The sequence below is a fragment of the Fistularia commersonii genome, chromosome 16 (genome assembly GCF_037954325.1).
Source record: "Fistularia commersonii isolate RoL2024-O1a breed Wild chromosome 16, RoL_Fcom_v1.0, whole genome shotgun sequence".
NCBI classification, from domain to species: Eukaryota; Metazoa; Chordata; class Actinopteri; order Syngnathiformes; family Fistulariidae; genus Fistularia; species Fistularia commersonii.
The window spans coordinates 1,737,501-1,763,463 of NC_141299.1; the positions used below are offsets into that span (position 1 = coordinate 1,737,501).

The window sequence follows — 25,963 nt, forward strand, 5'->3', positions numbered from 1 at the left end:
TTTGATTATGACCTTTCATTCTAAAGATCATTTCTCAGAGCTTTCAGTGGGGCGTGCTGATCTAAAAAGGTCATTTAATTTGAGATCCGGCAGAACAAACGTTTTTTTTAGAACAGTTGACTTTCTGGAATATTTACAATAATGATTGATATTCTAAAAGCTAAATAATAACCAATTTAGGAGACTCTGAGGCTATCACTGTGTGTGTGTGTGTGTGTGTGTGTGTATGCGGAGACCCTGAAACACCCAGACGTATGGATAAGAAGGCGAACGGTCAGACGTCTTAACAGGCGAGGGATAGGCTCCGCCCACTCCGTAACCCTCACTGCAGGATAAGCAGTGGAGAGACAGAATGAATAAATGAAAGTGGAAGAAGTAGAAGGACGAGGGAAGAGGCTCTGACAGTCCTCGCTGACTGACTATAATACTACTTCTTTTCCTTTGGGTTTTACCCTTCAGGGGTCTCTGTAGTGAATCCACCTTCTTCATGTAACCTTATTCTGTGTATCCTCCTCTCCCACAACATCCATCAATCTTCTCTTTGTTCTTCCTCTCGACCTCCTGCCTGGCAGCTCCACCATCAGCAACCTTCTATCCAGATCTTTATCATGGTTTGGACATGAACAGAGGAGTGTTCATGTCCAAACCATCCCAGTCATCACTTTGTTTCGGTCATACATGTCCTGCACCCCCGTGACAAATTGATCTTTCCCCTCGGACTTTTCCGTTCACGGATCTCCATAGCCAATCCACCTTCTCCATCTAACCCTATTCTCTGTATCCTCCCCTCTCTGTCACTACATCTATCAATCTTCTCCTTGTTCTTTCTCTAGACCTCCTACCCCGCAGCTCCAATTCCAGCATCCGTCTACCAAAATTTCACTGTCCCTTCTCTGTACATGACCCAACCATCTTAGTCTGACCTTATCTCCAAAACATCTAACTTGTCCCATCTCTCTGATGGACTCATTCCTGATCCTATTCATCCTGGTCACACCCAAATAGAACCTCAGCATCTTCATCTGCGTGACCTCCAGCTCTGCCTCCTGACTTTTGGTCTTTGTCACAGTTTGTAGACCATCTCCCCACTGTCTCCTCCACCTTTGCTTCCACTCAAGCTGATAGTCTTCAAACTCATAGTAACTGCCAATACAATAAAGGGGAATCAGAGAAAGCGAGACCCTGAAAGCAGGTTCTGAGGCGGCTCTCCTGCGTGAATGCTCTGCTCTTCACCCTTCACCCCGCTGCCACGCACAGCTTTTTAAAATTCTATTTATACTCGGTCACCTGATCTCCGTAATCCTCCTCCCAGTGCCCCCGCGCGTGTACCATCCAGCACTAAATGTTTCTTTACATCACGGGAGTCTATCTGAGATGTTCTTTCATCTCTGGCATTATAACAAATTGGATTACGGGGAAAATGAGGTCCAGGGTCTTTTGTCAAGAAAGTATTGTTCCGTTCAAATAATCACGGCTTTCAGAATAAGCCAGAAGTTAATGGAATTAATGGAGAGTTCTGAATTACAGAGGCCGGTCTGAGAGCGCGTCCACCTCGAGGAAACGCGACCAAAGCGGAATTTCTCCGTGTTTTGGGGGCTTCGGAACGGAGGTCTAACACATTAAATGTTCTCCACTTACACTTAACAATGGATTACATCCACGCAAACACGCTTGGCGGCGGCGCCATACCATCGGGAGCACTGGAGGACCCCGGAGATCCAACCGCCAACCTTCTGACCGGAGCCAACAAATTGGCGAGCTGGCGCTTCTGGAAAAACACGTAGCAGAGTTCAAGCGTTCAACCCTTCACCCTTGCGGTTGTTCATTCACATTTACCCAAAACCAAAGCATTTCCCCAGCATCTCGGGAAAAAAAATAAATAAACACACACACACACACACACACACACACCACGGCGCCCGCTTTGTTCAAGACGATCAATACCTTCAACGGAGGAAAAATAAAAACATCCCCCGCTCGCAAAACGGTCTGTCCTGCCGGGCTGCCGCCGTCCACTCACATTGAACACACTGAATGTTACGCGAGCCAATCACAGCTCTGCTCTCATTTCAAGCACGCTTGACCAAGACCTTGGACGGGGATTTGAACTGCTGAGGCAAAATGTGATGATATTTTACCCATCGGTCACGAACATGGAAATACAGAGGAGCCTCACTACTTTGCGATTCGGCTTTTGTGCTCTCGCTACTTCCCATTTCTTTTTTGTGATTCCGTTCTTGCAATTTATCGTTCTTTACCCTTTTTTTTTTTTTGCAGAATTTGAGAAATAAAACTGTAAAAATATAGTAAAATTAAACTAAAATCGCATTTGCTAAACAAAAGCATCCCCAGCTCTCCACTGTACCCACGACAGATCTCACACGGAATAAGAGTTTTTCACCAAAAATATAGTAAAATTAAACTAAAATCGCATTTGCTAAACAAAAGCATCCCCAGCTCTCCACTGTACCCACGACAGATCTCACACTGAATAAGAGTTTTTCACCAATTCAAACTGATAACGCCGAAGTGGACAGGGCACGCATTCTTGGAGGAGATGGCTCCACAGACGGCTTAATAGACCGCCTTTCGGATTAGTTGCCAGACCAGAACCTCGCCAAGACGATGAAATCTGCCGGCGAGATGAGGAAGAGAAGTGGAAAGAAGAGGAAGAAATCTCACGCATGAACATCTTGCGGCTACGACAAACGCAGCAAAAATAAGGTGCAAAATCGGGGAAGACGATACGGTTCAGTCGGTCCACTTATGAAACTTGATCGATGGGTTTATAAAACCCATTTTCAACCAGAAAAATAACAGAGGCAGCAACTGTATCTAATATATCTGTAAATACCATCTAAAATAATCACGTCTTTACCTGGTCTTGGAACGTAATTCCCGTGAAAGTGACTGTCCACTGTACATCTTAAATGTCTGGTTACCGCTCAAGTCAAGTTTTCTGGACCTGAACCTGAGTCCAGTTTGAAACCCACTGGTTTGGAGATGCTGGACTGGTGTCTGGCCCTTCCATGGATCCATCAAGGCATACAGTTAGCGTTAGCCTATCCCTTCCCGGGAAGTCCTACGATGCAACGCTCATTCCTGTCTTGTCTGCACTCGTTTCCCTAACAGTAACCTCGGATCTCGTCTGGAGTCCCCGGCCTCTCATTGGTCAGGTTCCCAGGGGGCGGGGCTTGATCTTCTGCAGCACCGCACCAGGCGTCCACCAGTATTTCTTTCATAAACATTAAAATGATTGTATCATGTCAACTAGTAGCATGTAGCGGTTCGCTGTTAGATCATTGCCACCACACTTTGCTCTCCATCTCTGAGCGTGTGGATCCACACACACACACACACACACACACACACACACACACACACACACACACACACACACACACACACACACACACACACACACACACACACACACACACACACACACACACACACACACACCATAAATAAATATATTGAGAATTTTTTTATATGTACAATATATTGTACATCTCATTCACACACACATCATGCCCTAAATCTGTCTTTTTGTATACATATATTCTTGTTGGTGTCACTCTACTCGTCATGTTTATTTATTTTATTGTAACTTATTTTGTTATTGTTATCGTCACTCTCTTTCGGTTCTTATCCTTGTTGTCGTCTTGGTTGTCATCCTTGCTTTTTTTGTTCTCCATTCTGTTGTCTATTCTTATCCTTGTTGTTGTTCACTCTGCTGTCTATTTATTTGTGGATGTCATTTGCTATATTCTAATTGTCTCTTTTATTTATATTTATTAATATTTTCAAAAGAATTTCCCCTATGGGGATCAATAAAGTATGTCTTATCTTAAGCTGCCTTTGCTTTTTCAAGTTAGCTGCAAGAAAAATGAAATAATGACTGCTGTCAGGGCAACTGGGATTTGAGTTCCTTCCCCAGCTCCCTTTTTGGAGGGAAGTTGGTGTCACTCTGAAAACAACATAGCAAAACCAAAAAAAAACAAACAAAAAAAAAAAAAAGAATCAGACATGCTCTGGACGGAGGGTCATGAATTGGAGTAAAATAAATAACACAAAAAATATGATCGATCTGCATGAGGCATAGTCAGCTACTTCATTTTTTTCCCCAAAAAAGGGGTCAAATATAGATTTTGCTTTCTTTTTTTCCCGTCTGAAGCTCAAATGTTGATGGAGTCACTGGTGGATGCACCTGGGTGCAGCACGCGGCGCAGATCGGAAATTATTGGCCAACAAGGCATGAAAACTTGCAGATGGGCCGAAGCAGACGGGGAATCGCCCCTTCAGTAGTCTTTCCGGTGCGGAGCCAAACAGACATGTCTCATTATTCCGGTTGCTTTTCAAAGCGTGAAAGATAACGTCTGAATAAACACTCCCGTCGCTTCGGCGAAGAGGACCGATCGGCCAAGCGGCTGGGGGAAAGGAGTGTCTGCTCCATTTGACAAGTTAGAATACATTAGGTTGTTCGTCAGTGACAGCAACGTTTAGGATTAAATTCTCTATCAATTTTACTGTCTAAATAATGTATAAAAATAAGGATACATAGTGGTTTAATGGAGCGTTTTTAACCTTGAAGATGATGGCGGTGGAGGATGCTGCTCTGTCATTAATGCTACAATGCTATGCTAAATGTAACATGCACGCTTTATGTCTAAACTCTATTTATGGATGGAGTGAAGCCGCTCGTCTTTCTAAAACAGTCAGACCTCGTCGAGGATGAGGCCGCGACTATTATTCACTCGTTTTTGCGTCATTTCCTCCGGGTTAGCTAATGGCGGCGGAGCGTCCCACTGTCTTTAAACGCCACTTCACGGACAGCGTCTGCCAAACGCAGGCTCCTAACTGCGTTCACACAGCAAAACGGCTCGGATCTCAGAAAACAAGTCAAGGCTCTGCCGTCTAGGTTTTCGCAGAAGCACAGCTGGTGGGAGAAGCATTGTTGTGAAGCAACCACGAAGCTTGTTCTTTGAGGAGCGCCTCAGATGCAACGCCGCTTCCGAAGTTCAGGTACGTGTGTGAAGAAACCAAAGATGTTAAAAAAAGAAAATCACACGTACATCCGCTACAATTAGGGATGGTAGCTGCATCAAAAAAGTCAACGAAGTAGAGTTTTATTTTACATAAAACACAAAACGTATTCTCGCAGGCATAACATTTCGAACAAAAATAGGCATTTCCTTATGTTTACTGCAAATGGGTGTTAACAGACATGCTATTGCGGCGCCATTTTTAAAGACAATGATCACGGACTGATTCCCCCGTTTTTTGTTATTTTTTTTGCACGCCTCTTTTTGGACATATCATGTCTTATTAAAGTTTTAACATTATCTCCACTTTTCGGGAGCCAAGCCGAGAAACCGATACCTTTTCCACATATGTACAGATATGGAGACTAAAAAAACTTCTCGATCGATGGGCTTCAGCATTAAATATAAAATATCGAATATATGCATGGGAGGAGGATTTAAAGCGGACCTGGGCATTTTACGGTCTGCGGGTCACACCCGGCAAGGTTTTGCTTTTTTATCTGGGCCACCAAAATATTTTTTTTGAATATTTAGAATTAAATATAAATATAAATGTAAATATATAGTATTTTCACTCTATATCGATTTTTTTTCCCTTTTTTTCCCTTTAATTTTGTATGGTTGATTACATATAAAATAATGTTGGTTAACATGACACGATACATCCAACAAGAAGCCACCAAAAAAAAAAATAACACACATCTTCTGATAAGCATCTGGGGAAGTTTATATGTTTACAAGTTTTTGTTCAAAACATCATGCATGCAAAATAAAACATTTGTGTTGATTTATTGATGACTTATTTTATATATAATAGAAACTTTCTTTTTGGAGTGCAGATTTTTTCAAACTCTACTTAAGAAACCAAAGAAAAGCATTATGTGAGTGTGTGTCTGTGTGTATGTGTGTGTGTGTGTGTGTGTCTGTGTGTGTGTACACACTTTCTCCTTGGCCAACCGTTAAATAATGTTTAAGCGGATCATCTCATTTAATCACACTAAACCTGGGAAACGGGTCTGACGCAACGAGGACCGGAGCAGGAAAACAAATGGGCTCCACATCAACACCACGCTCACGGAGACTCTGGAAACACCAGCTTGAGGTGCCGTTTCTGGTTTTAGGTGAAAAAGAGGCATGGGAGTTCTCCAGGAGAGCACTGGATCATGCAGATGTTGCATGTACACTCACGGCATTAGGAGAAGAGAACGGTCATCTTCACGACAAGCTTCGGAGGAACATTTCATGCATGTAGCAGCTATCTTCTTCCTCTTAAGGGGTTTGCAGAGTTGGTCCACGACACCTTCGGAGCTCCTGATGCACCGGGAGCTGGACCATAACAGCTTCTCATGCTACATTTCAAAACACAACTCCATTATATCCCCCTCAGGGGGCTCCTAACAAGAGAAGGGGGCTCCTCAGGGACCCCCACCTCCACAGAGTGCCCTCGGCCAAATGAGGACAAAAGACAGCATGAATTATTCTGCTAAAAGGTTGCTTGATGTGAAAGACAAAAAGGTAACCTGGCAACAAAAAAAAGAAAATAGTGTGTAATTTCAGAGAGGTGTTGTCAGTGACCCTGGGACTCCAGGCTCTTTCAGTTCAGCAGTGTAATGGCCACTGCCTCTGCAGAGCAGGACCACTCATTGGCTGCCTTTCAGGTTAAGAAAGGCCATGTTTAGGAGGCTGCGAATAAAAAGAACCCAAACTGCAAAGCAGCCATGTGCAGTTTACGTTGAGAATGTTGGCAGAGAGGAGGGTTCAGCATTGCTGCATCTCAAATCGTCTTCCAATGACTTTTTGTGCTCCAGTGGAGAAATTAAAGCAACAAACGAAGTACTTAGGCTCAACAGTCCAGAGCAATGAAGAGTGTGGAAAAGACAGAAAGAAACTGGTCCAAGCAGGTTGGAATGGGTGCAGAAAAGTTTCAGATCAAAGACAATCAGCCAGGATGACAGGAAAGGTGGAAGAGACCTTCCATTACGTTTGTAGGTCTCACCACTGAGACCTACAAACGGTGAAAATGACAAAAGACAGGAGGCAGAGCTGGAGGCCACATAGATGAAGATATTGAGGTTCTCTTTGGGAGTGACCAGGATGGAGAGGTTCAGATCCATCAGAGGAATGGCACATGGTAGACGTTCTAGAGATAAAGTCTGACTGAGATGGTTGGGTCATTCAAAAAGGAGGGAGAGTGAATATACTGGTAGGTGGAGCTGGAATTGGAGGTCTGGAGGAAGACCAAAGAGAAGATTTATGGATATAGTGAGAGAGGATATGACGTTAGCTGGTGTGAGAGAGAAGGGTCCAGAGAATAGGGTTAGATGGAGAAGGTTCATTGGCTGTGGACACCCCTGAAGGGAAAACCCCAAAGGAAAGGAGGAATTTGTCACAGGGGTGCAGGACATGTATGACCAAAACAAAGTGATGACTGGGATGGTTTGGACATGAACACTCCTCTGTTCATGTCCAAACCATGGTGAAGGTCTGGGAAGAAGGTTGCTGAAGGTGAAGCGCCAGGCAGGAGGTCTAGAGGAAGACCAAAGAGAAGATTGATGGACTTGGTGAGAGAGGATACGAAGTTAGTTGGTGTGAGAGAGGAGGGTCCAGAGAATAGGGTTAGATGGAGAAGACGGATTCACTGTGGAGACCCCTGAAGGGAAAAGCCCAAAGGAGAAGAAGAAGAAGAATGCCCATAATCTGCAGCTGGTAGCAAACTTCACTGCTCACCAGGCTTCGGTGTCATCATGTGGTGAACGGTCTCCACACTGGATCACGTTAGCAGCAATAGGGAGCAAGAGAAGGTCCAGCCTCTTACCCAGGTACACTTCGACACACAGGAGAAGGTGGAGTGGGGGATTGAACCACCGACCTTCTGCCAGCTGGCTGACCTGCAGCTGCACTTGGGTTTTCCAAGATTTCAAGCACAAATTTCTTCTTCTGCGATGCTGACATGGACCGTTGGACAGACGACGCACAGGACCTTGACCAGCCCTGGGAAACCAGCCCAGACACCACGAGGAGGACAAGAACGTCCCATCAGGAGAACCTTTTTTAATCTTTCCGACTCTATAAGCAATTTGAACCCCGTCCTTGCATTTAATGGGCCCGCTGCTTCTCCCAAAAATCAACCTCCAGTTGTGTCACAATGACAAAAATGTCAGCGTGTTATGCTAGCGCAGAGAGCGGCGGGTGTTACATCAGCAATCTGTGCATCCTCCGAATAAAAAAAAAAAAAAAAAAAAAAACAGGGATTCAGCGAGTGTGTGTGTGGGTTTGTGTGTGACAGAGGAGATTGTGTGTCACACACCAGGCTGTTTCTTAAAGCTGGCATTACTGCGCTGCAGCCATATCATCAAAGAGTGACACCCCCCTCCGCCCCCCCAGCCTCACCCTGTCATCCTGCAACAAATGACAAGCGAAATCCCCTCAAGGTAAAAGATCCGTTCCCGGCTTTAGGAGCTGGCAGGGTGTGTGTATGACGGAGATATCCGGCGTGTGTGTGTGCATAATCTATGTAAATAAGCTTCATTCAAACACATGTATTGGGAAAACAGGAGGTTGGAGAGGCAGGAGACGGAGCCACGTTCTGGACATGTGGGATATCTTTATCCGGCATGAAATATTAGTACACACTCTCAACCTAAAGGTCCACGCGTCCGGTGCGCAATTTCAAGGATTTCGTCGGGTGTTTTTTGAAATTCAAAGCGCTAATCTCCATATCCAACTGAGTGGCGCATGAACGTGTTAGCACATCTACGCTAGCGATTGCTCTCAGACGTGAAGAACCACAAGTGTGTCAGGTATTAGCAAAGTTTCGTTCAAAAACAAGCGTGAACATAAAAATGCCAGGAAAATCAGCCCTTTGCATCCTTTGCTTTGCAGACGCTCGGAAAGGTCGATTGATGAGAGAATTAAAAGAAATGTTTTTCTAAGTAAGTAAAAGAAACAAAGAACCTTACAAGAACTTTTAAGCTCGTACTTAATTGTGTGACGTAAACGGTCTTTCAGCCGAAAGTGACAAAGCACTCACGTGATCAAACAGCGGCTAATCCGCTAATATTTAACAGACAAACAGACAGGCTAACACGTGGACGCCTGAGATGCTCCAACAGACACATCCTCCACCGTATGGCATCACTGTTACGCCATCACGGCTGCTTGCCTGTGTGTGTGTGTGAGAGAAAGTCCTGCGCTGCAGCGAGTGTGAGTGCATCTTCAAATCCACAGAAATTAGATGAGAGCAACAACCACGGTTATTTTCCCTCCCGCCATACAGCGGCTCGGGTCAGCGCAACTTTGAAAATTAATATTGCCAGCAATCTTCCATCCGTCAGGCCCTCGGACATCCACATCAAAAAGCGGCGGCCTGCCTGACAGCCTCCAATGGGGGAAAAAAAAAAAACCTTGAGAGCTTCTGCGGCGGGTGAAACCCACCCCGACGACCCGGTTTAAATCTACAGTTACGTGGACGACATTGTGAAGCTTGGTTCCTTTAGAATAGAGGTGTACGCTAAGAATCTGATGCTTTGGAAGGAAATGCCGAACAGCAAAGTCAGAAAAGAGATGAAGAGAAGAATCCTATTCCCAACAAAAGTTTGAAGAATTGCGTGTGGAGAAGAGCGAGGATCTATAAAAGGTGCGCTACCTCCTATTCAAGTTCAGAGTGATGGAGGAGGAAGATCTGAGGGTACGGGAAGGATGCGGAGGCTCTTCCTTATCATCAGGAGTCTGCTAATAAGTAGAATTCCCTTTCTTCGCTCAGGTTGCACCTCTGCCGGCAGACTGTTTTTATGAATAAAAGTGAAACTGAATAAACTCTTGCAACCCTCTGTTGTTAGCAAGCCTCTGAAGGTGCAGGAGGAGGAGTACTGGAATAGGTGCAACACAAGGGAGGCGTCGGAATTAGTCTAAGCCAACTATCCAAAGCATGACTTCATGGTGGAGAAGTGAAGAATCAGGCTTCTTCTAAGTCAGCAGTCGGGAACCTATGGCTCGCGAGCCATATATGGCTCTTCCGGTGGCAGCATATGGCTCCCATTTTGAGTTGAAAAAGAAAAAAATCAGTTTGGAACTGATTTTAAAATACTTGTGATATTTCTTCATAATACTGTGTCATTTTAAAGTAAACAGAAATTAGTTTTGAAGATAAATTTCACGAGTCACCCATCGGTCGGGTCAGGAACCAATGGCTTTCGAGCATGTCCGGGTCATTGTAAAGGTGAAGAAATCAATTTTATCAGATAGCCAACTTGTTAATCCGTGTCAACCCTCGTAACGAAAAAGCGAAAAGAAAAAAAGATGATGATTACCGTGCATCTCAGGCTGCGTGGACGGATGAATTTGCATTTGGATCTGTGCTATGTCTATTATGCTTCAATAAAATTGCATTGATGAAAGCACAAACATACCATATATATATAATAAGATAATATACATAATATATATCAAATATAAAGCAGCACTTTGAACAAATCAATGCAGCACTAGAGGTCGCATTAAAAGTAAGACATATGTAATGTATTATACGTTAAAAATACTAAATGGCTCTAAATATAGTTAGAAATATTTGGCTTTTATGGCTCTCCCAGTCAAAAAGGTTCCCGACCCCTGTTCTAACTGTACATCATTGGGTGGATGAAGCATCACTGAGCAAGGCACCGAACCCCTGGCAGAACTCCCCCCCTAACAGTTACATGGAGATGAAACGTTTTGCCGATGATGTTGCGATTTATGTTGAACTGAAAGTGACTAAAGAAAAGGGCTGAGAAAAGAAAAGCAATGACCTGCAGGTTCATATCAGACCACAGTGGTTGCAAAAGTTTGGCAACATCTGCAAATTCAGGGTTTTCAGGCTGCAGACCCATAATAAGGTCTGGTGTATCTTCTTTTATTGGCCTTGGCACCTTAAATATCCCTCAAAGACACATGTGCTTTGTGAAAATATCAGTACAAGTCTGGCTACTTGGTCTGATAACTTATCAGCATCTGCAACTCAGTGGGTTTTTCTCTTCCGACAATTAGATTTAAGAGTTGATAAAACGCGCTCTCTTCCACCTGGCCCCCCTGTTGGGAGCGGGCATCAAAAAACGACCTCCACCAATTTGAAAACAAGCCCACAGAGCCATGCCTCTCTTCTCCGCATGCACCGCAGGGAACAAGCGAATTAGCCAAGACTCAACCTCCTGCTTTAAGAACCGAACAAATCTCCCGCTCCGGCAGGTGGAACGGCCCCCGAGTTTCATCTGACACTCGACTCCGAGAAGAGGTGGGATGCAAAGAAGTTCGGGGAACAAACAGGCAGACCTGTTGTCGTGGGCGAGGAGGCAGCCGCGAGAAACAAAACAGGGGGATTAAGGACTAAATGAAAACAACGTGAAAAGAATTTCAGACTTGGGGGAAAAAAAAAAATAAAAAAAAAGTCACATCAAACTTCCTCTCCTGCACTTTCACCGAAAACTTTTTGACGCGCCGCACCTCCGGGGCTCTATCACGGCGTCAAGCGAGGAGACCGGCATTAGCAGCCATGTTTTATTCATCACGCGCTCTTCCTTTCCGTGACTGTGGATGCGGCGCGAAGAGGGGAAGGCGACTTGAAAAACAGGATTACGGCAAACATAAATAATAGGAGGCGCGCGAAGGCGATAGTGAGTTAATCTGAGCCGAGAATTAACGCGACGATACCCCGTCAGACACGACCGGGTCGGGGAGGAGCGGGACGGATAAGGACGGCAACTTTCGGGTACAAGAACAAAGAAATACATGCGCTTTGCCAGAAAGCGTGCACGCACAAGTTATCAGGGTTCAACTTTGGAAAAAGTGAAAAGGGGAAGGGGGGTTCTCCTATGAGCAGGGCAGATGAAGAAGGGTGGGTTAATAGATGTGTGAAACTCCAGGGGGAAAAAAGCTTCATCCTAAATAGCTTTCACCTCTAACATTCTTCCCCCATCCATTACTCTTCTTCTCCGCTGAACTGGCATCGCCGAGATTCAACCTTGAGTTATTCTTAACCACTGTCCGTCCGTCATCCAGCAGAGAAAAGGTGGGAAACAAAAATAAAAACACGGCATGGGAAGTTAATGCAGCCAGAAATAGCAAGGTCGTGGACTCAACAGCATCCCCTGGTAGCTTGGAACCGCAAACATTAAAAAAAACGTCTGCTGATATCTGCTAACACGCATGCTATCGATGCATGAGAAGGCCAAACACCTGCATAGGGTCAAAACATGTATGCTCTTTGTTTGAATTCTTCTGATGTTTGGGTGGGAACCAGATCTGCAAGTCAAATGAGCAACGATACAGACACTCACTGAAGTTCTCATAAGTCCCAGTTCCGTCCAAGTTATGGCCGATCTTGTCTGCATGCTGAAGTGTCCTCAAACAAAACACCATTGCTCCCGATAGGTTTTGCGGCTGACATGGCAGCTCTGCCGCCTTCGGTGAGAACGGATCAACAGGACAAAGACCATTTGCTTTATTTATTGGGGTGAACAGTTAATGTCGTGTTTTTCAGGTAAGCTAGCTTACTTCTATTTGGAGTAATACTTGTTTTCAGATGTTTTTTCAAGCACCGAGACCTGCTGACTGTTTTCAAAAGCATCTCAAGGACAAACCACTGACTGGAGGTCCCATGTCCTCTCCAACAATATCAAAGGCTCCTTTACGGCTAAAAGAGGAAATGCGGCATTTAGAAAAGTCACAACCGCTAATTGGATACGACTGAGATTTTAATACGAACTTCACGGCCGCCATATGACAGAATGCAAGGAATCCGATAAAAAGTCCCTGACAAGCTGCAACAGGAAATGTCATCGATTAGCGCTCATATATCCTCAGCCTGCTGCATCTGCGTGAATGAACGATGCTAAACATGCAACCCGAGCTTGTAGGGTATCGCTGCATCATCTCCCATCCCACCCATCCAACAGATAAGTCTTCAAATGAAACAGCGTTTCATTTTATGAGCTGCACCTCGAGAGCCTCCGCCCTTTTGGGTGTGCGGGACATCTGCACTTTAATCCGAGCCTCGATGTCGGGACGTGAAGGCCCGTTCCGCAAACTCACTTCGATTCTTGTTAGAGATGGAGGGCTAAAGGTCAGAGCTCGAGTGCCTCAGATTGTCAGAAAATCCAGTTTCTTTTCCAAGACCTTCGATTGTCTGATCTCCAAAACACAGTATTCTGGTAACGACAGAACTACCAGACCATCTGAGTCCTGAAGCCTGGCATTGTGAGGCTGCAGGCTCAGGCCAGGAGACCCAACGCAAGATAGACGCCAGAAAGCAAGAAGCTCGGCGGTTATTGAGCTAACAGAGCGGCGTTAGCGCCAGCTGCCGCACACTTCCCAGCAGAGTGGCTGCGGTTCCTGATTGTCAACAAGGCCAGCTGTGGCAGACAGGAAAATGTCCACCCTGGAAGAAGCTTCACATCGAGGTGGCCATCCTGCGATGCATACATTTTAAAAAATGGCTGCATGCATCCATGCCTTTGTCTAAATATTGTAGGCGCTGCTTTTGCAGAATCTCAGGATGACCTTTAAGGACTTCAGTTCGACATTACAGAGAACAAGAAAGTCCCTGCTTGGATTCCCAGTGGAGGGCTTCCTGTGTGGAGTCTCCATGTTCTCCCCGTGTCTGCGTGGGGTTCCTCCTACAGTCCCAACACTTGCAGGAGGTTCCCTGGAGACCCTGCATCACCTGTCAAACTCCAGGCCCGCGGGGCAAATGTGGCCCGCCCTGTCATTTTTTGTGGTCCGCAAGAACGTCTTAAAAGGTCAAATACATGTTTGTGCTTCAAGGAGAAAAAAACATATGTCTTTCGTGTTAAAAGGCAGCGTCTGTTGTCAAAGAGTACAATTTCGTATTTTGACACCAAACACAGAGCTAAGTATGCTAATGTTAGCCTTCCAGAAAAACAGCTAAATGTGCTCAAGAATTAAAAACCAATATGTTCCAAATGCAACATTGTGGATTTGAATGAATTCAGAATTATTTAACATTAAGGAGTAATTACATTTATTTTAAATTAAGTTACATTTATACTGTTATACGTTGGGCAACATTATGCTGATGTGGCCCTCAGTGAAAATGACACCCCAGCCCTACATTGTCCAGACGTGTGAATGAGAGGGCGTGGTAATGGTTGGATGCCTCAGTATGCGGCCCTGTGATTGGTCCAGGATGATCCCTAGCACTCAACCAATCACAGCTGGGATAGGACCCACTGAGCGCAGAGAATGAATGAATGTCAAAGCATTTTTTTTCCAAATATCAATCTATTGTTTTAGATTTTAAAAAGTCCAATCATGGATGTGCAGCATCTCCAGCCTGGAGGTGTGGAGGTGTTCTCCAGCGCAGACGCTGAGTGCTATAAATGCTTAACATCGTCAAACCTCTGCAAGCGCGCAGGAAAATAAAATAATTGAATAGAACCAAATGTGATGCCTTCACCATCCACCTCGGCTCCTCACGGCGCAGATTCTCACCCGCTGAGACACTCGCTAATTGGATTCTCCTCATCACACACACACACACACACACACACACACACACACACACACACACACACACACACGGTCTGCTGCGTCCCTCTATTTCCCCCTACCTCTCAAACCTTCTCTGCCCTTCATTTCAATGTTAAAAAAAAAAAAAAAAAAAAAATAGCGGGTGATTCCCCCCCCCCCAAATCACCAAACACATCCAGAAAGAGCGAGAAAAAGAGCAAGTGTGATCAGATGGACGGACAGAGAGAGAGGGGGGGAATCACCTCGGGCCAGCACTGACCTCAGCTAAAATTACCACGCTGCTGTTTTGCCCGGCCGCCTGCAGCGGCTCCTCATCACGCCACATGTGATTTGCCGGTGGAGCGCTGCGGCCGACAGGGGTGGCGCCGCTCATCCAGCACCAACGCACACTCTCAGGTCTGTCGTCCATCAGGACGGCAAGCAGCGCGGGACAATGAGGAAGTCTCTTCTGTGTGAAGGCGCTGCTTTGGCGTCGGAATTCCCAGGTTTGGAGTTTTACGATGCGGATGTTTCATAGATACTACTCAGCGAAACGTTTTCTGGGTTTAATAAAGCGTTATCTTCAATCTAGCTCATATCTTGCAATCAGGGTCACAAATAAGAAGGCATCCAACCGTTCACCTGCTCATCATGAAGAGACATCCCATACAGACGGACTGCATTCACCCTCTCATTCACATATCCAAAGAAACATCCCAGATGAAGGTCAGGGTGAATGCATCCCATCTGTGAGACGTGTGAATGGGATGTTTTTTGATGAGGATAAATGCTTGTTGATCTATTATGTGAGAAAGTGAATGTTTGTATGCATTCACCCTCTCATTTATGTGTCATATGGAGAAAATACAACCAGACATTCATCCATTCACCCTCTCATTGATCCAGACGTCTGGCGAGTGCAGGTTCACCAGAGATGAGGTCGGCCTGTGTCTGAAATCCACTGCGTAATCGCATAAAATGCTTGGAAATCGCCATACAGTTTTTCATGAAATGTTGAATAAATGGTGTATTCTCACACAAACCTGCGCACAATGATTCCAGATGTTGTAAAACCCCTTTTGCCGCTGCTTAACCCTTTAAGCCAGGGTTCATCGTTTGCGGTCTTTTTGCAACAGCGGCAGTGTTTGCTCTCATGAGCAGCTGCTAATGAGAGGAAACACAAGCGCACTAAAATGAAGCGCCGAGCAAACGCAGATAGTCGGGTCATAAAACACGGCCAGGAGGAAAGTGTATTTTTAAATGTGCAGAAAAAGAGTCTTCCATCACACAGAGGTGTTGGGAGAGCATCCCACCGCTCCATAATAGTGAGGGAACATAGCCGTGGATGTCTTTCTCTGGAGAATTGAGAGCAATGCAGCTGCGTGCGTGCACGCGCGCACACACACACACACACACGCACGCACACATGCATACACACACACACTGCTCAAACCATCAAAATCTACATGATAAAGGCGTTGCCATATTGCGTAACCTAGTTATGTTCATGTTTGCGATGTTAAAATGCGTTGATTGGCAACACGATGGGTTTTGCGTCGCTGTGTGTGTGTGTGTGTGTGTGTGTATGTGTGTTAAAACATTGCATGCAGCTTCTGCTGCTGCTGACCCACAATTCACGTCTGCTTGCAAGTGTGTGTCTGTGTGTAATTGATTAAGTTAGTGGTCGTCCTGCTGACCTCAGAGTCCCATTAGTCGAGTGACCTCGGCGAGCTATAGGGAGCAGTGTGTGTCCGCACACGTGTGTGTGTGTGTGTGTGTGTGTGCGTATGTATGTGTGTATGTGGTGGCGGTGCGGGCGCGGTATGGGGGTCAACGGGTGACAGAAATGTGTTTTTGCAATCAGTACAATACCTTTCATGCCTGAAGCGCCTCTCTGCACCCTCTTATTACACACTGTGATAGAGAGCCAACCCACGGCCACGTGCACACACGCACACACACATACATGCACGCGCACACACAGAGCGGAGGCATGAAATGTGTTGTGATGTCTCCTCCATGGGAAGCTGGGTCTGAGACCGGTGGGGAGACGCTGCCCTTCTGAGACCTGCTCGATTTTCTCACATTTGCTGGATCCATAAGCAGGCAGCTCCAGGAGAAGGTTCCCCGTCCCTTTGTGTTCTTCTAACTCTTTGTTTGGAACTCTTGTAGGCTTCCAACAGGGGCACCCTGATGATGCGGTCTACACCGAGGGCAAGGCAGATACAAAACCCGCTTTATGCTGTGTTTATTCACTCCTAATGCGCTCTTCCACCGCATGCGTGGCACTCCCAAACAAGGACAACAAGGAAAGAGAAGGTGGACCTCACAGGGTTCCTGGTGGAGATCCTCCTAGAGGAGCCCATCGAGGATGTGTTCTGTGCTTTGGATGAACCCCTCAAAGCGACCATGCAAGCAGGAAATGTAGCCAATTTAAAATATTCATTCATTCTCCATAAGGTGCAGAAGGGGGTGGAGCCTGTCCCAGCTGTGATTGGTCGAGAAGCGGCGTTCATCCTGGACCCGTCAACCATCCAGCCGTCATGTTTTATATGGACATGCAAGCGTTCACCCTTCCAGTCAGGATCTCCATTGCACCTCCTCGATGATGTCTTCAGACTGTGTGGGGAACCCACACAGAGAACATGGAGACATCACAATCCAAGAAGGGACCTTCTTGCTGTGAGGCGCTAACCGCTAACTGCAATAGCATCGCAATCCCAATATAACAAGTAGTAACACTGGGGGATTTAACAGTTGTGCAGCAACCTGGACTGCAGGTTCTACATGAACCAGTGTAGGAGACCAGAGAGGATCCAGGCAACAGGCCTTCTAACAAGCCATTTTTCCATGATCCTGTTTTTTTCCTTTTCTTTACCTCTTTGGTCTTCACGGCAACAATCACAGCCCATATCAGCGTCAGAAAGAGGATGATTTTTTTTTTTTTTTACAGCAGCACTTTGGATTAGGCATTAAATCGACTTAAATCCGCAGTTTAACAAAAAATGATGGGCCCTTTTTCCCATAGATTCCACCGCGCAAAATGTAGGTCAGTGATACGCGGCTGCCATGCGTTCTGGCACATTCCGGTATCGATGGGGATTTCAGCACAAAGAAACAACACGCATGTATAAAAAGGCCCTGCCGCCATCACTCCCGCTTCCCCGTCTCCCAGGGCAACAAGAGAGGTATCGAACAAGGCATGGAAGGGATGGAGAAGAGCAGCTGAGGGAGGAGTAAGGGAGGGCTAGCAGGAATTGTACCGTAGCCACCAAAGGGAGGATGTCCGAGGGCGGAATACCGAACTGACCAAGACATGGTCAACAAGGAGCATTTCACCCCAGTCATCCGACGGCCCGCTGTGGAAGAGCGTACGGCGTCCAAGAGTCACAAGACACATGGGCGTAGGAGTCTCGGGCGTCACCGCGGACCCAGCGCCCCATGCCCAGCGCAGGAATCGGCATCCCGGCGAAGTGGTCTGGGCCGCCTGTGGAGGTTCTCAGACCTCCAGGTCCCAAATCTTATCCCAAATCTTCTGGTCGTGGCAACTGGACTCCGAGGGGCTTCTTCAGTTCTGAAGAGTTCAGGCTCTCAGATGAGGAGGGGAAACTTCTTCTTCAAGTGAAGAAATTCAAGTCCGGCTGCCACGACAAGAAGGTTTTGACAACAGCAGCCTGGGCTACCTCACTACTTTTTCAGTTTCCTTGAATTTGGGTTTCCTTTTCCACTTAGTTGACCCGTGAAGGATTGGGCACACAGTGCCTCTGCACACATGTAAAGTTTCTCCAACGAAACACCGAGAGTCCAATAATGACTGCTGATACCGCGGGGCGGGCGACGGATCAAGCGGCAGGGATGAATTCAAGAGCTACGCTTGAAGGAGCAGCCACTCCCTCCCTTCTCGCTAATCAAACCACACAACTCGGTTCATCGATTAGCTGTGAGGCGGCCGGGGCTGCTGAAACGGCACGCCGCTGACCCTCACAGCGTGGAACGCAGAGGATGCAAACGGCCTCAAACGATGCTTGCTCTGAACGTGCTAGAAGCATAACGCTAGCTAATCCACACTATCACATGGCCACATGCGACATTTACCTCATGTAATTCCCCCCCATTCTGAGCTGCTAGCTAGCAACAATCAGTGCATCCAAATCTCGCCGGTGAATTCTAGCAGCACAGAAGACGATGCGCTTCATTATCGGCCCGTCGGATCTCCAAGCGAACCCAAAATAATTTGTTCGTTCGGCGCACAGTGACAGCGCTGACACCTGAGCAGCTGAGGGTGGGCGAAGCGGGCCGTTATCCCGGTGGTTGGCGGAGCATTACAATTGGCTCAGAGCGATGAATTCTTTGGAGGACAAAGTTGCCGCCGCATCCGCACGAGGGACACAAACTCGTGTTTCGGCTTTTGCTTGGACGAGCTAAATTATTCGCAAGCCGCTCTCCGTTTCCGCTCGCCTCCCTTCTCCAATCTCCCAGATAATTTTCCTCCCGTTTCACCCATCACCTCCCCTTGACATTCTCCCGTTCCTCTCAACGAAGCCTGCCCCATCACTTCCCTTCCCCTCCACTGAGCCCCGCTGCTTACATCGGGTCGTGTAGAAGGAGGGGGCCGGCAGCGGCCCTGCTGGCATCTGCCGGAAGGGCTGGACGGACGCCAGTCGCCGAGCATCACTCCGGCAACCGGAGTCACGCCACTGGATTTATCTCCGGCAAAACTGTCAGCCGATGATCACCGCGGCCGCGGGCTCTGTGGCCTTCACCGTGGGAGATTTGAAAGAAATACGAGATGGAAAGGCACCTGAGTGGGCGCTCGGAGTGCTGAGGAAGTGAGGTGACCCACCTTCTAGCGCGAGCACCTTCCCCGGACTCTGCAGCGCGGGGATCGAGGAGACGGCACTAAAGGAGCCGACTGCAAAATCTGTCCAGTATCTACTGAAATTCCCCGCCGCCCGGGTCACGAATCTCGCACCAGGAGATAAAACGCCCTCTAGAGAAGCAATCGAGTCCGGCTGCCGCAAAGGGATTGGACTTTCAGCCTCTTTTTAACATTTCCTTCAGAGCGGCAGAGCCAACGTGAACCCACCTGCTCATTAAAACCGCGTCCCATGACAATTGAGCGTCAAACCCTCCCAATAACCAAAGATACTGAAAAATGTCAGGCAGGAGAGTCCTGAGATGTTTTCAACAGCCAGCGCCGCGGTGGGCGGGAGGGGGATACCGCGCCGGAGCCACAGATAAGGGATAAATCAATTGGCTGCTAATGTATCCATTCAGGCAATTAGTACCGTGACCAATTTTATAAGTGATAATCACTCAGCCGGTTGTCCGTGCGATTTTCAGAGGGGGAAGGCTTCCCGATGCAGTTCGGGGCCGACCGCGTTCCAAAGACACAGAAGGGGAAGACGCAGAAGCTTCGCGCACGTTACCCGACGAGCCCGGGCGCAGTCGCGTTCACAGACGCCTCGTTCACGAAGGCGGCGTCAGCGGCGCTCAAGGCCAGATGCCACCGCAGATAAACGCCGCATTTTACAAGGTTTTTTTTTTTTTTTAAGTCAGACGATTTCAAATGTGACAATCTGGTTCCAGATGAATAAACACCGGACCCGAATTACCCTCAGATTGTGGAAAGGAAGAAAGCAGCAACAATAGGGCGCCTATGCAAACGGCCCCGCCGTGACCCCGGGGCCCGACTAGTCCTTCTATCAACAAGTTTACATAGGGAGCCAACTTATTAAGCGCCATGTAAATTCCTGCCGGCATGTGACCGAGGCTTCGGGATCACCAGATCCTGCGCTGACGTCTGCAGACCTGCAGCGGGGGGGGGCCGTGAAAGCTCCCGGCGTGACTTCACACATTCAGACGTTAAGAGCGCCGTCGTACGACGAAGCGCCGACGCCCCGGATCTCCGCGTCGGCGCGGCAACGCCGAGAGGTGTCGGACGCAGTCACTTACGGCAGTTTTCTTCGTCGCTGTTGTCCGAGCAGTCGTCGTCGTCGTCGCACCGCCACAGGGTCGGCACGCACCTCCCGTTCTTGCACTTGAACTGCCCGGTTTCACATTCAGAGTCCGCGTGAGTTCCTGGACATCGACGGGAAAAAGAGTCACCCACTTCAGAATCACCGCCTGACATTCACGCATTCATTTGTTCATCATCTCAAGCAAGGGTGCCGGAGTCTATCCCGGCTGTGATTGGCCGAGGGACGGGACGATTCACCCTCTCATCGTGTCACGTGGACAGTCATTCACCCTCTCATTCACATGCTATATAAACACATGCAAAAATTCACCCTCTCACTGACATAAAGACAAAGGACCATTCACCCTCTCATTCACATGTCATATGGAGACAAGCAAGTATTCACCCTCTCATATGCTCCTCTGGACAATTTAAGGTCACCAGTGGACCTCCATTGTGTGTTTGCATTGCAGGAGGAACCCGGAGAACCCTGAGGAACCCCACAGGGAGAACAGGAGGCTCCACACAGAGACCTTCTGCTTGTAAGGCAGGAGCTCAAATCGCCTCCACACAGGAGGACTTGAACCCCTGCTTGCGTTTCAGTGAAGATTTCCAAAGACCAGGCAGCAAAACATCACACACTCTTGGAGGAGAAGCGCTGGAAGCACCAACATCTCGCTGCCGCTGCTTTGGAGAACCAGCTCCATGGAGCAGAGGCTGCGAGGTGCAGGTTCTTCTTCAGGTTCTCAGCAACATGTACCAGCCTGTTCCTGGAGCGGATGCCACACGTGTGTGTCACACACACACACACACACACACACACACACACACACACACACACACACACACACACACACACACTTTCCCGGCGTGATCTCCTCCAGTCCGTATCATTCCGCCGCCGGCGTCCACCCCGCCTCAACCCCGGTCCGCGCCGGAACCCGCACGGAAGCCCTCCGGCGCGGGCGATTACCGATTATCGATCCCCGGACGCACATCGCCCCACGTCGGCGGCGTGTTTCCCCTCCTTTGTCGACACGCAGACCGCCCCGCGGTACGTTCACGACCCACCATCCGGTGCGGGATAAAGGAACCCCGCATGCTCACCTCCGGCGCGGCGGAGCTCCAGGAGGATCAGATGCAGGAGCAGCAGCTTTCCGACGTCCGTCCACATCTTCGGCTCCTGCAGAGCGTGGGTCGCGGTTCGCGTGGGTAGGTGTGGGGGGGGCTCTCTGCACCTGGAACCCGGATGAAGGAGCCCAAGTCTCTGGCTCGACGTGCGTGGATCCGTGCGTGATCCCGTCCGCGGCTCCGCCGGATGTGCAGTGTGCAGCGGAGCGGGCTCACGCTCCTCTCTGCGCCCGCGCCTCCTCCAACGCTTTGAATGCGTGACGCGAGTGGGCGTGGGCGAGAAGGAGGGGGCGGGGCTACGCCTGCCGCGGTGGAGGGGCGGAGCCACGGCTCACCTGTCCCGCAGGTGCGGCTCTGAACCCCCGGGGGGGGCACACACACCCATCCATTCATTCAACCATTCATCCATTCATACATACATACATACATGCACTTAATCAACCATCAATCCATCCATCCATTTAATCATCCATCCATTCATCCATCTATTCATCCATCCATTCATCCATCCATCCATGCATTCATTCATACATACATACATGCATTTAATCATCCATCATTCCATACATTTAAGTATCCATCCAGCCACCCATCAATTTAATTTTCCTTTCATCCATCCATCCATTTAATCATCCTTTCATCCATCCATCCATCTGTTCATTCATCCATTTATTCATCCAGCCATTCATTCATTCATCATCCATACAATCATCCATCCATTTAATTACCCTTTGTTCATTCATTCATTCATTCATTCATCCATTCATACTTCATCTAATCCATCCATCCATCCATCCATCCATCCATTCATTCATTCATTCATCAATCCATTTAAGCAGCATTTCAATCATGAATCTATTCATCCATTTATTCTTTCTTTAATTCATCCATCCATCCATTCATTCATTAATCCATCTATCATCTGTCCATCATTCATTCATTTCATCATCCTCTCATTCACCAATCCATTTAATCATCCCTCCATTCATTCATTCATTCATCCATTTTATCATTCATTCATTCATTCATCTCCTCATTCACCCATTCTTCCATTCATTAATCTATTCATCCATTGATTCATTCTTTCATTCATTCATCCATTCATCATCTGTGCTGCTTACAGAGTTCTCTCTGCCACAGATGGCGCCGCAGCTTGTCCCAACTGTGATTGGTTGAGAGCAAGGTTCACCCTGTGACACGTCCAACCATTCACCCTCTCATCCACACGTCTGGACAATGTAGGGTCTCCATGAACCTCCTGCATGTATTTGGACAGCAGGAGAAACCCGGAGAACCCTGAGGAGAACATGGAGACTCCACACAGGAAGACCACCTGTGGGAATCCAAGCAGGGACCTTCTGGCTGTGAGGTGGAACACGGACCTTCGAACCAGGTCTGAAACGTGACCAGGGTTCCTTGGAGCTTCCGCACCCCCTTTCCAAAGGGGTGAATATTTGGACTCCTACAGTTCCACGGTGTGATCAGAGTGGACGGCTTCAGGAACAAGCAAAAACCAAGAGCAGATTTGTATTTCAGAAGCGGCCGTGACTTCTATGATTACCATTCAAAACGTCTGTCTAAATGTATTCAGGAGGCGGAGAGCGGAGTGTGTCGTCTGTTTTAACTAACTCACTTCTAATGATGCATGATATGCTAATGCACGTGTGTGTAAGGGACTTTGCCACATATTCTAGATAGTCTGTTTTTATTAAAGGACAAATGATATTCCAGTTAAATATTCATAGTGAGACATCCTGATTGTGGCGGGAGGGGAGCTGCGGCTCGTCCGTCCAGGATCAATGGCCTATCACCGCGGCGCCCCTGATGGACGTTCAGCGGTGAGCTGCCATTACTGAGAATTATTGAGAATTATAAGTAGCAGGGTAACATATGTGTTTGGGTTCCTGTGTGTGCGCTCAGGAGAGAAGCATGGTGCTGCAGCAGCAAGCCTGGTTTAAGTGCTGAATAACTAATATTACAGAGATCAAATATGAAAAGAAAGAAAATGTAATTTAATTCTATTTAATTATCAAACAATATATGTACAATATTTATTCTTCTTTCACTTTCCTTTCTCTCTTTATTCTCTCTCCTTCAGTAGTCTCCATAGGAGTGTTCCTATGGACCTCCTGCCTGGCAGCTCCTCCTTCAGCAACCTTCCTCCCAGATCATCACCATGGTTTGGACATGAATAGTGGAGTGTGCATGTCCAAACCATCACAGTCATCACTTTGTCTTGGTCATACATGTCCTGCACCCCTGTGACAAATTCTTTCTTTCCTTTGGGCTTTTCCCTTCAGGGGTCTCCACAGCATATCCACCTTCTCAATCTCAGCCTATTCTCTGCATCATCCTCTCTCACGACGTCCTTCCATCTTCTCTTTGGTCTTCCTCTAGACCTTCAATTACAGCATCCGTCTACCCATATATCCACTCTCTCTCCTCTGTACATGGCCCAACCATCTCACTCTGGCTTCTCTGATCTTCTCTCCAAAACATCTACTATGTGCCATCCCTCTGATGGACTCATTCTTGATCTTATCCATCCTGGTAACTCCCAAAGAGAACCTCAACATCTTCATCTATGAACCGATAATATAATATAATACTATGTAATATGACATGAATACGCAAATACTACACATAGGGCTTTCATTCTTCTATCACTTTTTTTGCAACTGCACCATGGTACTCCTGTCACTTTAAAAATCAAACCCTCAAGTATCTACCTCAGCATAACTTGTCATTGTTCGCTGTTCTCTGCGACAAATTATTTATAATTGTTTTTGTACTTTTCACCATGGGTCTAAGAGGAACGCCATTTCAATGCTCTGTTTGTGTGATCATTTGGCAGCATTGACAATAAAGTTAACTTCAAATTGAATGAAAAAAGGACTTGCAGTTCAACAAGGAATCTTAAATGAAATTAGATCAGATTAAAAACTGAAATGTATTCATTCATTCTCGATACCACATCCTGTACCTGACCAAACACAGGGCCACATATTGAGGCGTCCAACCATTCACCCTCTCATCCACACGTCTGGACAATGAAGGTTCTCCAGTGAAGCTCCTGCATGTGTTTGGACTGCGTGAGGAACCCTGAGGAGACTCAACACAGAGAAGACGATGAACTCAAGAGGCCTTCAATGATGCCACTGAATAAATAAGTGCACTCATAAACTAACAGATAAATGGATGAAAGCAACAGGAGGCTCAGCTAGGAGCGAAAGAGAACGAACGACTGCCGCCGCCTCGTCTACAACGTGACACACACACACACACACACACACACACACACACACACACGTGTGTCCTCATGACAACACACACGCTAGCATGCTGCTCTTGAAAGAGAGAGAACTTGAAAGGGTGACAGGACCGTGACAGGAGAAGGGCTGAGGCGGCGAAGATAGGCGCTATCTGAAGGCGCGGGCAGCTAACGCGCTAATTAGACTGCAGGGAGGAATAAACAACAACCGGGCGCGGTGATGGACGTCCGTCTGCTGCCGCGGTTCCTAACACCTGCCTCCATCTGACATCCTGAAATAACAAGGAACGACGAGAGATGGAATTAACGTTTTTTCCTCAGCGTAATCTGATACGGGCAATTTGTTGAAATAATCGGTTAAATCACAGTCCAAAATAAATTGATAAATCAAGAACTTTTCTTTTTTTAAAAAGACGCAAAGGAAAGAGAGATTAGGGAGGGATTGTGGTCAGCGGACAAGAGGGGACAAGAAAACAAAGCATGAAGGTCACGGGATCACACCGGTGTCATGAAGACACGTACAAGCGTTCATTCTGTCATTCAGTCATCATATTAAATCCTATGTTATAAAAAGACCATTCGCTGAATAAGCCTCCGGGATGAGTGCTGAAAGTGAAGAAATTCAAGTCCAGTCGCCACAACAAGACAATTTCCACAAGAATTCACCGTGACCAGGAGGACTGAGAACCTCCACAGATGTTCACTCTCTCATACACACATGAAATAGAAACGTAGATCCATTGCAGTGACCTACGGTGAGGCACTGACTTCCTCACAATCAGATTTACAAACATATGAACGCTACAGAGGAGCTTATTCACTACAATAAGCCAAGGAGACGCCAGAAGAATCCCTGGGATCATGAGCGCCCGCTGCAGTGAGGCAGGAGAACTGAGTGCCTCACTTAGTGGCTCTCCACAGCTGTTTATCATCGCTCAGCACAGGAAGCTGGTAACACTCATACAATTGTTGACAAATTGGAAATGTAGTTAGCATATAGAAAAAGTGTTTAAACATTTCAATAGTGACATGCAGAGAGATAGCAGTCAATGTTTGTGC

At 47.1% G+C, this 25,963-nt stretch overlaps 1 protein-coding gene across 3 annotated transcripts in view; it reads right to left on the reverse strand.

Moving 5' to 3' along the window:
- lrp8 (low density lipoprotein receptor-related protein 8, apolipoprotein e receptor) overlaps positions 1–21,930 on the reverse strand; it is a 195,939-nt gene extending 174,009 nt beyond the window's left edge. For 2 of the 3 annotated variants that reach the window (XM_086162051.1, XM_086162050.1), the window contains exons 1-2: positions 21,610–21,879; positions 20,499–20,624 (exon numbers count right to left, since the gene is read on the reverse strand). In XM_086162051.1, coding sequence (XP_086018177.1) covers positions 20,499–20,624; positions 21,610–21,676 — 193 coding nt within the window. In that variant the 5' untranslated portion in view covers positions 21,677–21,879. Of the gene's footprint in view, positions 1–20,498; positions 20,625–21,609 lie in introns of all 3 variants that reach the window. The other variant, XM_086162053.1, reaches the window with a different exon arrangement.
- Positions 21,931–25,963: the final 4,033 nt, after the last annotated feature.